General features: G+C 44.1%; 1 protein-coding gene across 2 annotated transcripts in view; it reads right to left on the bottom strand.

The window, feature by feature from the left end:
- CYFIP2 (cytoplasmic FMR1 interacting protein 2) overlaps positions 1-13,964 on the bottom strand; it is a 110,728-nt gene that overhangs the window by 68,795 nt on the left and 27,969 nt on the right. For both annotated transcript variants that reach the window (XM_044281251.1, XM_044281250.1), the window contains exons 3-6: positions 8,065-8,231; positions 5,502-5,591; positions 4,224-4,301; positions 2,543-2,644 (exon numbers count right to left, since the gene is read on the bottom strand). In XM_044281251.1, the coding sequence (XP_044137186.1) occupies positions 2,543-2,644; positions 4,224-4,301; positions 5,502-5,591; positions 8,065-8,181 (387 nt within the window). In that variant the 5' untranslated portion in view covers positions 8,182-8,231. The remainder of the gene's footprint in view (positions 1-2,542; positions 2,645-4,223; positions 4,302-5,501; positions 5,592-8,064; positions 8,232-13,964) is intronic.

The raw sequence follows: 13,964 nt of genomic DNA, 5'->3' as shown, positions 1-13,964 counted from the left end.
GGGACCGCTGTTCTAAAGGAACAACTTTTAGCAAATAAGGCAGTGGAATAAATGGCCTAAGGGTCATTGAAAGGGGTTTAGGCAGAAACCCTTCAGTCCTGTGTGGGGGGCCTGGTTTGATCCTTGCTATGGGGCTCTTACTTCTCTATGTACGCCATTTACCCTGAGTCATTACTTTGTAGGACCTCCTTTTGCTGCTATTACAGATGCAAATCTTTTGGGGTATGTATGTTCTACCAGTTTTGCACATCTAGAGGCTGAATTTTTGCCCATTCTTCTTTACAGCTCAAGCTCAGTCAGATTGGATGGGGAGCGTTTGTGAACAGCAATTTTGATGTCTTGCCACAGATTCTCAATGGGATTTAGGTCTGGACTTTGACTAGGCCTAACTCATGAATATGCTTTGATCTAAACCATTACATTGTAACTCTGGCTGTATGTTTATGGTCGGTGTCCTGCAGGAAGGTGAACCTCCACCCCAGTCTCAAGTCTTTAGCAGCCTCTACCAGGTTTTCCTCCAGGATTGCCTTATATTTAGCTCCATCCATCTTTCCATCGACTCTGGCCAGCTTCCCTGTCTCTACTGAAGAAAAGCATCCCCATGGCATGATGCTGCCACCACCATGTTTCACGGTGGCGGTCGGTGGGGATGGTGTGTTCAGGGTGATGTGCAGTGTTAGTTTTCCGCCACACATAGTGTTTTGCATTTATGCCAAAAAGTTCAACTTTAGTCTCATCTGACCAAAGCACCTTCTTCCACATGTTTGCAGTGTCCCCTACAGGGCTTGTGGTAAACTGCAAATGGGCTTAGGGCTTGCTTCGAAAAATGTCTTTCTTTTGCCACTCTTCCATAATGGTCATATTTCACTAGTAGTTGTCCTGTAAACAGATTCTCCTTCCTGAGCTGCGGATCTCTGCAGCTCTTCAAGAGTGACCATGGGCCTCTTGGCTGCTTCCCTTATTAGTGCTCTCTTTGCCTGGGCTGTCTGTTTAGGTGGACGGCCATATCTTGGTAGGTTTGTAGTTGTGTTATAATGCTTCCATTTTCAAATGATGGATTGAACAGTGCTCAGTGAGATGTTCAGAACTTGGGATATGTTTTTATAAGTTCCTTGGTTTTCACAATGCTGTTTGATAACTAATGTTCACTAACAAACATCTGAGGCCTTCACAGAACAGCTGTAGTTATATTGAAAATAAATTACACGCAGGTGGACTCTATTTACTAATTAGGTGATTTTGAAGGAAATTGGTCACACTGGATTTTATTTAGGGGTATCAGAGTACAGGGGGCTGAATACAAATGTACGCCACACTTTTCAGATTTTTATTTATTAAAAATTTTGAAAACCTTGTTTTCTTTTCACTTTACACACACTTGCTACTTTGTGTTTGTCTATCAAATAAAATCCCAATAAAATCCATTTAAAGGGATTCTGTCACCTCCCCTAACCCAAAAAACGATTTTAAAGCAGCCATGAAGCACAGCTTACCTTGATTAGGCTGTGCTCTTCTATCTTGTAATCCGTCCAGCAGTTTCTGCAAAAACGACTTTTATTGATATGCAAATGAGTCCTGAATGTGCCCAGAGGGGCGTTTTGTTCCTCTTAGAGAGCCCAGTACCGCCCCTCTTAAAGTGCCCAGCCTGCTCAGTCAGCAGGGAAGAGCGAGCATCGGATGTCACTGGGCTTGGCGCATGCCCAGTGACGAGGATCAAGCTCCTGCCCTCAGTCTCCTGCAGATCGCACTGGCGCAGCCCTCAGTGGGTACTGCGCCTGTGCGAGAGTTCGTTCGGCGTGAGGGAGGGGGAGGAGAGGCTGTGGCAGGCTGGAGGCGGTTAGACAGTGCAAGGAAGGCGGGCTGGGCACTGTAAGAGGGGCGGTACTGGGCTCTCTAAGAGGAACAAAACGCCCCCCTGGGCACATTCAGGACTCATTTGCATATCAATAAAAGTTGTTTTTTGCAGAAACTGCTGGACGGATTACAAGATAGAAGAGCACAGCCTAATCAAGGTAAGCTGTGCTTCATGGCTGCTTTAAAATCGTTTTTTGGGTTAGGGGAGGTGACAGAATCCCTTTAAGTTCGTGGGTGTAAAGTGAAAAAATGTGGAAAACTTCAAGGGGTATGAATACTTTTAATAGACACTGTAAGCTCCGGTAACATCACAAGTAGTTTTAGGCAGATAAGCTCCAGTGACATCACAAGTGGGTTTCAGTCAGGTAACTGCCATGACATAATACACAGGTTTCAGTTGGGTGATTTGCTGTGACATCACAAGTCAGATTCTGTCAATTATGTTACTGTGACATCACAAGTGTGTCTCGTTTAGGCAAGCAACTATAACATCACAAATGAGTATCAGTCAAATAAGCTGCTGTGACATCATAGGTAGATTTCCATCAGGTAAGCTACTGTGACATCACAAGTGGATTTGAGTTATGTACTGTACCTTTCCACATTTTTGGGATATTACAGCAAAAGTGATTTAGAATTGCAGAATATCAAACTTCATGAGGGTCAAATATGAAGAATAATATGTTACCTGAAAATACATGAACTTCATTAATTTTGTGACCTCTGGTTCCAATACCTCTACTGTCTTCTCATATATCTCCACACGATTAGGCTGCTCATTACACTTTACCTGCAAAGACACATTAGACACTGATTTACTTTTTCATTGGGTTTTTCTTAAAGTGACTCATGACAACAACCCCTATTCAAATGGAAGCTGTTGTGGTGATCTTGATCCAGCTTCTCTAACCGCTAGCTGGTGGAAGGAGGATCAGGCCTAAGAATTCACCTGCAGTGGCTGCCATAGTCCATATGGTGGCCATTTAAAAACACAGACATCCATGTAATACATAAACCGGCTTGATCTGACATGGCACATAGAGGGTATTCTATAAAGTTGTGGACAAAGGCATAACTTGAAACTCCTGAGCCTCAAAGCAGCATCTGTAACAGAGCCCCACCACCATGCGCTTTTTACAATGATAGTGTCTTCTTCTGTCGTAGGTACCACAGGCAGCTGGGCATGGGTGTGACTGAATTCTCTATGCACTTTATAGCTGTACCCCTGAGTGGACCTCACTCTATGATGGCCATATGCCCAGCTGGCAAATAGGTAATAGAGAAATTGCAATATGAACCTAGTCTGACGCTCCTATTCAGAGGCATTGCTTCTTAATGAACTGCCTGGCTTATTTGAAGATTTTTATAACCTATCCTGAGGATAGGTTATCCTCAGGATAAAAATATCTTGGAAAACTCCTTTAAGAGGTATGTCAGCACATATTGGACATGTCAGAGTATGCAGGGAGATACCCCCAACTGGGCACTCACAGTTGACAATTCATACATTTCTGAGAGGAGTTACAGAGGAACAGACAGTTCTAAGAATACAATTGTTTGCTGAAATAGACAGGAGAGGTGACAGGTCATCCTTAACTGCAGGTATTCCCAAAAAGGAGGCAACAAATAGTCTAGCTCATAGGAGAAGATGCAAAAAGTGGCCTCACAGACTGTAAGGCTACTTTCACACTTGCGGCAGTGTGATCCGGCGGGCAGTTCCGTCGTCGGAACTGGCCGCCGGATCCGCCGATCTGCCGCTGACTGAAAGCATTTGTGAGACGGATCCGGATGCGGGTCCGTCTCACAAATGCATTGCAAGGACGGATCCGTCTCTCCGCTTGTCATGCGGACCGACGGATCCGTCTTGTACATTTTTCTTATTTTTACCGATCTGCGCATGCGCATGCCGGAACGACGGATCCGGCATTCCGGTATTCTGAATGCCGGATCCGGCGCTAATACATTCCTATGGGAAAAAATGCCGGATACGGCGTTCAGGCATGTCTTCAGTTTTTTTCGCCGGAGAGAAAACCGTAGTATGCTACGGTTTTCTCTTTTGCCTGATCAGTCAAAACGACTGAACTGAAGACATCCTGATGCATCCTGAACGGATTACTCTCCATTCAGAATGCATGGGGATATGCCTGATCAGTTCTTTTCCGGTATTGAGCCCCTGTGACGGAACTCTATGCCGGAAAAGAAAAACGCTAGTGTGAAAGTACCCTAACAAGACCTGACTACATACCAAAGCAAATCTAATATAAATAAGCAATTATAGGTTACGAGTATTAAAGTAGTAGTTAAAATGTTCAGGTCTCTGATACTCTGTGTGAGTGAGCATCCTTGACCAAGAGGAATTCATGACTTACTTGTGGAATGGCTCGAGAACAGCTCCTCCATGTATACAACATAACAGCATACTCCTGTCCCTCCTCCAGCATCTCATTCTGAAGAACAGAAATCTGCATCAGAAAGCATCCTCTGATCTCTGTATCCAAAGTACATTTCCGGCCTTGCAATAGATGGTGCCCCCGTGGCACCCTCCCATATGCTGCACGCTGTATGACTCTTGCAGTGTACAAATAAGGGCTCAGTGCCAATATAGCGGACTGTAAATGGCAGGTAAATGCGGACTTGAATGAGTACGCGATCTGCCAAATACGGCCAAAGATTGGTAATCTCCTATCCTTTGCAGAGCAGAGGCACGGATCGGAAGCCCATTGAAGGACTACGAAGCACTCATAACAATGCCTATCCTTGTCTGCAAAACGGAGAAGAATAGGACATATCTTTTTTGCGAGGCTACTGACCGGGGTACAGATGCGGACAGCACACAGTGTGCTGTCCCCATTTTTGAAGACCCATTGAAATGAATGGGTCCGCATCCTATCAGCATGAAATGGGGCCTTATGGAATCGCTCACTAGCATGCAGTTGGTGCGGGGATCGGAGAGTGAAGCGATGTGAACGCTGATGATACTCACCCTCCCTGGTCTTCCTCCCTGGTGCTGCGCTGCACTGTACTGACCACATACAGTGTCAGGATGTAGTGTGCACACTATGACCTGAAACTGCACGCAGTCAGGTGACAGTGCAGCGCGGGCCAGAAAAGACCATGAAGCATGACTGCAGGGGAGACAGCCAGACCGTGCAGAGTAGCAGCCGAGCAGGAGTGGTAAGTGAATTTATTTTATCTCTGATCTGAGGTCTGATGGGGGTCTGGCATAGAAGTCTGATCTGACATGGAAGTCTGATGGGGGTCTGACATGGAGGACTGATCAGAGGTCTCATGGTGGTCTGACATGGAGGTCTTATCTGATGTCCTGACATGGGGATCTGATGTGAGTTCCTGATATGGGCGTCTGATGTGAGTTCCTGATATGGGCGTCTGATGTGAGTTCCTGATATGGGCGTCTGATGTGAGTTCCTGATACAGTGGTCTGATCTCAGTTCCAGATATGGGGGTCTAATCTGATAATCTCATAAGAGGTCTGATAAAAAAATATATTTTTCTTATTTTCCTCCTCTAAAACCTGGGGTGCGTCTTAACAACAAGTGCGTCTAATAAAGCGAAAAATATGGTAATTCATTGCTACTGTCTAGAGTACTTGCATGTGAAAAGTTCACTTGTTTTTCACAAATACTCACCATGCTAGAATGAACAGTAGCTTGTTCTATGTATCTAGCTATACCAGTCACAAATGCATTTCGATCCTCAAAGTTGGTATCAAAGTTAGCCTGCAAGAAAAAACAAGGGCAAAGTAAGCTAAGAAATCATCACTGAAAAGGGGTTGCCCTTGCCTTCAATATTATTAACATCAGATTGCTGGAGGTCCAATGCCCTGCACCCTACGGATCAGCTGTTTTGCAGTCGATTCGGCACCAGAACTACGCTGCTCAATCGCCTGTGTAGTGGATGGGGCTGGTAACTGCAGTGCTGCTCCAATTCACTTTAAGGGATTCTGTCACCAGGTTTCACCCCCTCCAGATAAAAATATGGTTATGTTCAGGGAGCTTTAACCATTCCTAATGTGGTCTTATAAATGTAATCTGTAGGCTCATTTTGCTAAAAATACGCTATTACTAACCTGTCATTCATAAAAATAAGGTGCCCAAGGGGATGTAAATGGATCCAAGCTGCCGCCCGCACCCGCCGCCGTTCGTGCCCAGCTCCGCCTTTCCCGACCTCAGTGCCGCCTCATAATCTTCCGTGACACCTCCCGCTCTCCCTCCCCCCTCCTTCTGCTGTAACATCGCTGTGACGCCTCCCCCCTCCTCCTGCTGTAAGATCGCTGTGACGCCTCCCGCTCTCCCTTCCTCCCCCCTTCTCCTGCTGTAACATCGCTGTGACGCCTCCCGCTCTCCCTCCCTCCCCCCTCCTCCTGCTGTAACATCGCAATGTTACAGCAGGAGGAGGGGGAGGGAGGGAGAGCGGGAGGCGTCACAGCGATGTTACAGCAGGAGGAGGCGTCACAGCGATGTTACAGCAGGAGGAGGGGGGAGGCGTCACAGCGATCTTACAGCAGTAGGAGGGGGGAGGCGTCACAGCGATCTTACAGCAGGAGGAGGGGGATGGAGGGAGAGCGGGAGGCGTCACAGAAGATTATGAGGCGGCGCTGAGGTCGGGAAAGGCGGAGCTGGGCACGAACGGCGGCGGATGCGGGCGGCAGCTTGGATCCATTTACATCCCCTTGGGCACCTTATTTTTATGAATGACAGGTTAGTAATAGCGTATTTTTAGCAAAATGAGCCTACAGATTACATTTATAAGACCACATTAGGAATGGTTAAAGCTCCCTGAACATAACCATATTTTTATCTGGAGGGGGTGAAACCTGGTGACAGAATCCCTTTAAAAAGGAGCAGTGCTGCAGTTACCAAAATCGTCAACTATACAAATGGACAGAGTTGTGTAGTTCTGCCACCAACCTCCCTCTACCCCCACTGGTCTAATACTGATGGCCTATCTTGAAGATAGGTCATTAATATCAAAATCCTGGACAACCTCTTTAAGAAATGAACAAGCAGTATAAAAAAACTGAAGTAGTTTTAGTCTGGAATCACAGATGCAGTGTAGGATGCAGTTTAAAGAGGTTGTCCCATCTCATACATTGGGGACATAAGGCTAGGATATGTCCCGAATGTCTGATAGGTGTGGGTCCTACCTCTGGGACCCACACCTAAACTTAGAATGGAACCTGCAAAGTCTCTGAGAGCAGGAGTGAACGGACCATGGACCAGACAGAGAAATTTCCCAGTGGGCCGATGCTGGTGCCGACTACCTATGTTGTTCCTGCCTACTTGTGCTTTGTGTTGTCCCTGTCATTTTTGGTGGGGTATATGAGTAGTGTATATCATTCCTTCTTTTTATATTTCCCATTCCTTGTGAACCTACTCTTGACTTTAACTAAAAAAAAAAAACTGCTTCAAAAACTGCACCTTAAACTGCATCAAATACCGCGTGTGTGATTCTAGCCTCAGGAACATTTTCTAAAACGCCTTACAAAAAAAAGATGTGGGGCTTAGCTTGACTGCCCATAGACACAACCAACTTTTGTGAGGAAGAACATGATCAATAAATCAATGACAATCAGCTAAGTTCAGGAGGTCATTGCTCAATGCACTTGGGGAATGTATCTTCTTCAGTGAGCTGTCTCACAAAGCAGCTACTGGGCCATGATATAGAGAGTTTAAAAAAGCACAGTTAGAAGATAGTTGCCAGGGAATGTAATCTTCAGGTCTCCTGCACACGACCCTATCGGTTTTGAGGATCTGCAAAATACAGATTTGCTCCATGTGCATCCTACAATTTTTGCAGGACCCACTACTATAGAAAAGCCTATTCTTGTCCGCAAAACGGACAAAAATAAGACAGGTGCTTTAATTTTTGGCCTGGCCGTACGGATGTGGACCGTGTGCAATCCGCAAAAAATGCGGATCAGACATGTACCAAAAATACGGTCATGTGCGTAGGCCACCTATATTACTGGTCTGGGTAATGTGGTGGAGACTAATGGATACCATTGACAACAGCATCTGCATACCTTGTCCTATTCTGACACTGCCATTATTGGTCTCTTGACTGTCAATTGGGGGCGCCTAGAGATGTGGGGGGGGGGGCAGTGCTCCATTAAATCTATGATTATCGGGTGATGTACCTGTGTAGGAACAGTCTGCAGTGTATGGATCATCTCAATTAATTTAGGCTTACCTGGTACATTATGGAGGACGGCGGAGGCTCGATGCATGGCTGCTGGTCAGGGAGGGGCAGCTCCTCCAGTAGGTCCACGTTAGATAACGCATCTTCCAGCGTCACGTGGGTGGTCATGCTGAGTAAATCCGGTAGCACCAGTCTCTAGGGATTTATGACAAATTTATCTATTCCAAAGAGAAAAATATTAACAGTTAATTCTAATATAACTAGATTTCTTAGGGGTGGACTTAAATCGTAGAAGCATCACATCTCCTCTGCTTCCCCCTTAGTTATTTGAGTGACTCACTGTCCTCCTGCCTAGACCTGTAATCGCTCACATGTGCTGGTAAATCTTCAATTGGCGCATACGCAGCTGAGATGTACTGCACGTGCACCGACTGAAGATTCAGTGGCACATACGAGACACTATAGGGCCAAGCAGAAGGACAGTAAGGATGCCTGGCCCTGTCACTCAAGGAGATGGGAGTGGTCAAAGGAGAAGGTGGAAGTTCACGCTCCTCGGTGCACTGAAGGCCCAAATTGGGGCCACAAATATAAACAAGAGAGGGGTTATTTTGCGCAGCAGGATCAACCCTACCAGACAGTATATACCAGGGTTAATAGATGTGATCCTGCTGATAGATGCTCTTAAACTGTGATATTTTATTAAATCCTTAACCACCTCAGCCCCCCTAGCTTAAACACCCTTAATGACCAGACCACTTTTTGCAATTCTGCACTACACTACTTTCACCGTTTATTGCTCGGTCATTCAACTTACCACCCAAATGAATTTTACCTCCTTTTCTTCTCACTAATAGAGCTTTCATTTGGTGGTATTTTTCATTGCTGCTGACATTTTAACTTTTTTGTTATTAATCGAAATTTAACGAAATCTTTGCAAAAAAATGACATTTTTCACTTTCAGTTGTAAAATTTTGCAAAAAAAACGACATCCATATATAAATTTTTCGCTAAATTTATTGTTCTACATGTCCTTGATAAAAAATGGTTTGGGTAAAAGTTATAGCGTTTACAAACTATGGTACAAAAATGTGAATTTCCGCTTTTTGAAGCAGCTCTGACTTTCTGAGCACCTGTCATGTTTCCTGAGGTTCTACAATGGCCAGACAGTACAAACACCCCACAAATGACCCCATTTCGGAAAGTAGACACCCCAAGGTATTCCGTGAGGGGCATGGAGAGTTTCTAGAACTTTTTATTTTTTGTCACAAGTTAGCGGAAAATGATGATTTATATTTTTATATTTTTTTTCTTACAAAGTCTCATATTCCACTAACTTGTGACAAAAAATAAAAACTTCCATGAACTCACTATGCCCATCACGAAATACCTTGGGGTGTCTTCTTTGCAAAATGGGGTCACTTGTGGGGTAGTTATACTGCCCTGGCATTTTAGGGGCCCAAATGCGTGAGAAGTAGTTTGAAATCAAAATCTGTAAAAAATGACAGGTGAAATCCGAAAGGTGCTCTTTGGAATGTGGGCCCCTTTGCCCACCTAGGCTGCAAAAAAGTGTCACACATCTGGTATCGCCGTACTCAGGAGAAGTTGGGGAATGTGTTTTGGGGTGTGATTTTACATATACCCATGCTGGGTGAGATAAATATCTTGGTCAAATGACAACTTTGTATAAAAAAAATGGGAAAAGTTGTCTTTTGCCAAGATATTTCTCTCACCCAGCATGGGTATATGTAAAATGACACCCCAAAACACATTCCCCAACTTCTCCTGAGTACGGCGATACCAGATGTGTGACACTTTTTTGCAGCCTAGGTGGGCAAAGGGGTCCAAATTCCAAAGAGCACCTTTAGGATTTCACAGGTCATTTTTTACACATTTTGATTTCAAACTACTTACCACACATTAGGGCCCCTAGAATGCCAGGGCAGTATAACTACCCCACAAGTGACCCCATTTTGGAAAAAAGACACCCCAAGGTATTCTGTGAGAGGCATGGAGAGTTTCTAGAATGTTTTATTTTTTGTCACAAGTTAGTGGAATATGAGACTTTGTAAGAAAAAAAAAAAATCATCATTTTCCGCTAACTTGTGACAAAAAATTAAAAATTCTAGGAACTCGCGATGCCCCTCACGGAATATCTTGGGATGTCTCCTTTCAAAAATGGGGTCACTTGTGGGGTAGTTATACTGCCCTGGCATTCTAGGGGCCCTAATGTGTGGTAAGTAGTTTGAAATCAAAATGTGTAAAAAATGACCTGTGAAATCCTAAAGGTGCTCTTTGGAATTTGGACCCCTTTGCCCACCTAGGCTGCAAAAAAGTGTCACACATCTGGTATCGCCGTACTCAGGAGAAGTTGGGCAATGTGTTTTTGGGTGTCTTTTTACATATACCCATGTTGGGTGAGAGAAATATCTTGGCAAAAGACAACTTTTCCCATTTTTTTATACAAAGTTGGCATTTGACCAAGATATTTATCTCACCCAGTATGGGTATATGTAAAATGACACCCCAAAACACATTGCCCAACTTCTCCTGAGTATGGCAATACCACATGTGTGACACTTTTTTGCAGCCTAGGTGGGCAATGGGGCCCAAATTCCTTTTATGAGGGCATTTTTAGACATTTGGATCCCAGACTTCTTCTCACGCTTTCGGTCCCCTAAAATGCCAGGGCAGTATAACTACCCCACATGTGACCCCATTTTGGAAAGAAGACACCCCAAGGTATTCAATGAGGGGCATGGCGAGTTCATAGAATTTTTTTTTTTGGCACAAGTTAGCGGAAATTGATTTTTTTTTTGTATTTTCTCACAAAGTCTCCCTTTCCGCTAACTTGGGACAAAAATTTAATCTTTCATGGACTCAATGTGCCCCTCACGGAATACCTTGGGGTGTCTTCTTTCCGAAATGGGGTCACATGTGGGGTATTTATACTGCCCTGGCATTTTAGGGGCCCTAAAGCGTGAGAAGAAGTCTGGAATATAAATGTCTAAAAAATGTTACGCATTTGGATTCCGTGAGGGGTATGGTGAGTTCATGTGAGATTTTATTTTTTGACACAAGTTAGTGGAATATTAGACTTTGTAAGAAAAAATAAAATAAAAAAATACTATTTCTGCTAACTTGGGCCCAAAAAAATGTCTGAATGGAGCCTTACAGGGGGGTGATCAATGACAGGGGGGTGATCACCCATATAGACTCCCTGATCACCCCCCTGTCATTTATCACCCCCCTGTAAGGCTCCATTCAGACGTCCGTATGATTTTTACGGATCGGATTGGATCCGAAAAACACATACAGACATCTGAATGGAGCCTTACAGGGGGGTGATCAATGACAAGGGGGTGATCACCCCATATAGACTCCCTGATCACCCCCCTGTCATTTATCACCCCCCTGTAAGGCTCCATTCAGACGTCCGTATGTGTTTTGCGGATCCACGGATACATGAATCGGATCCGCAAAACACATACGGACGTCTGAATGGAGCCTTACAGGGGGGTGATCAATGACAGGGGGGTGATCAATGACAGGGGGGTGATCAGGGAGTCTATATGGGTGATCACCCCCCTGTCATTTATCACCCCCCTGTAAGGCTCCATTCAGACGTCCGTATGTGTTTTGCGGATCCGATCCATGTATCCGTGGATCCGTAAGAATCATACGGACGTCTGAATGGAGCCATACAGGGGGGTGATCAATGACAGGGGGGTGATCAGGGAGTCTATATGGGTGATCACCCCCCTGTCATTGATCACCCCCCTGTAAGGCTCCATTCAGACGTCCGTATGTGTTTTGCGGATCCGATCCATGTATCCGTGGATCCGTAAAAATCATACGGACGTCTGAATGGAGCCTTACAGGGGTGTGATCAATGACAGTGGGGTGATCAGGGAGTCTATATGGGGTGATCAGGGGTTCATAAGGGGTTAATAAGTAACAGGGGGGGGTGTAGTGTAGTGGTGTTTGGTGCTACTTTACACAGCTACCTGTGTCCTCTGGTGGTCGAGCCAAACAAAAGGGACCACCAGAGGACCAGTTAGCAGGTATATTAGACGCTGTTATCAAAACAGCGTCTAATATACCTGTTAAGGGTTAAAAAAATCGCATCTCCAGCCTGCCAGCGAACGATCGCCGCTGGCAGGCTGGAGATCCACTCGCTTACCTTCCGATCCTGTGAACGCGCGCGCCTGTGTGCGCGTGTTCACAGGAAATCTCGCGTCTCGCGAGATGACGTGTATATGTGTGACTGTGCGCAGGGCTGCCGCCTCCGGAACACGATCCTGCGTTAGGCGGTCCGGAGGCGGTTAAAGATGCAGCTATTCTATACCTTGCGAACGTAGCATTTAAAAAAAAAAGTCTTATTTTTGGTCAGCATTGCCTCAGCGGTCACATGTGCGCGAGCGGCACATCACTGCAGAGGCTCAGCAGTCACATGCTATTCATGCACACGTCACTGCTGAGGCCATGTGACCATGGATGGGACATCATCACTTCTGCTCTAGGAGCCACAGTTATGGAATGCTGGGACATTTAGAAGGTTTTTCTTTTACACACTTTCCAGCTTGTCCCTAATTTTTCATTTAGGTTGGACATCCCCTTCAATCAAATTCTGGCAGTCAGTATGATTACGGCAATACCAAATTTATATAGTTTTTTTAAATGTTTTACTACAGTACGTTTGCACAATAAAAACATATCTTTGACTTTTCTGTTTCAATAGTTTTTATTGGTTTAGTATCAATAAAAGATAATAAAGGACAATAAAATGCAGTTCCACCTGCTAAACATTGCAGACGGAAGAAACTATATGTTTGTCTTTACAGCATGAGACAAACAGCCAAGTGGATAATATTATTATAGTAAAGACGCATTATCAAGATTATTAACAGTTTCCTCAAATATACCTTATTCTGATCTATATGATTTGTTATGAATGAGGGATGATAAAATTCCCAAGAGGAAAATACAGTATGACAGCGAAAAAATTAAATATATATAAAGATTAAAAAAAGAAAAGAACAGGGTTTTATAGTTCCACCTATATTGATAAAAGTTGGAGTTTTAGTTTGGTTGATCTTATGGATCTAGTAGAGTGGCGTAGACTGTAGACCTCCATGGCGCCCAAGTTTTATAGTATTTGGCAGATGTATTATTACCGTTTGCTATCATTTCTTCGAATCTGCAGTTAATATTTACTTTCCTGATTATCTGTGAAATGGGAGGGGTGAGTGTGGATTTCCAGTGTTGTGCGATACTCTGGAGGGAAGCTGTAAGTATATGACAGAGTGCAGTTTTTTGAGAGAGCGATAGATTGCCTAAATTTTATCTTAAAATAAATATTTCTGGTCTGAAAGGGAGTTTCACTCCTATGACATTTAGGATTAGGTTGTTGATTTCTTGCCAGAAGTTGGATATGGGTGGGCATTCCCAGAATATGTGGGGGAGAGTGCCTGTCTGGTTGCATCCTCTCCAGCACATACAGGATGTATTCTCATAAATCTTGGATAGTCTGTATGGGGTGTAGTACCATCTATATATTAGTTTAGAGTAGGCTTCATGGTGTTCAGTGCAGGATGAGCTGCAAATTGAAGTCGTGAAAGCTTTTTTCCATTGGGACAGAGAAATTTTTATATTTAAATCTCTCTCCCACTTTTTTATATGTGAGGTGTGAGATTCCAAGTAAGGTTCTGATAGTTGGGAGTAGAATATTTTAATCCCTTTTCCCAATTTGTCTAATCTGTTAGTTGTATATACATGTGTCTGAGGTGGGATCGCTAGATGTGTGTAGGTGGTATTATTTAAAAAATACGAATTTGCAGGTATATGTATAGATCTGATTTATTTAGGTTGTATTTGTTTTGCAAATACAGAAAGTTCTGTATTATATTGTCTTTATATAGATTATTAATATATACCTTATGCCTGCTTTGATC

The sequence above is a fragment of the Bufo gargarizans genome, chromosome 2 (assembly GCF_014858855.1).
Source record: "Bufo gargarizans isolate SCDJY-AF-19 chromosome 2, ASM1485885v1, whole genome shotgun sequence".
Classification (NCBI taxonomy): Eukaryota; Metazoa; Chordata; class Amphibia; order Anura; family Bufonidae; genus Bufo; species Bufo gargarizans.
The sequence above is the reverse complement of the archived record's forward strand: the minus strand, read 5'-3'. Positions and strand labels throughout refer to the sequence as shown.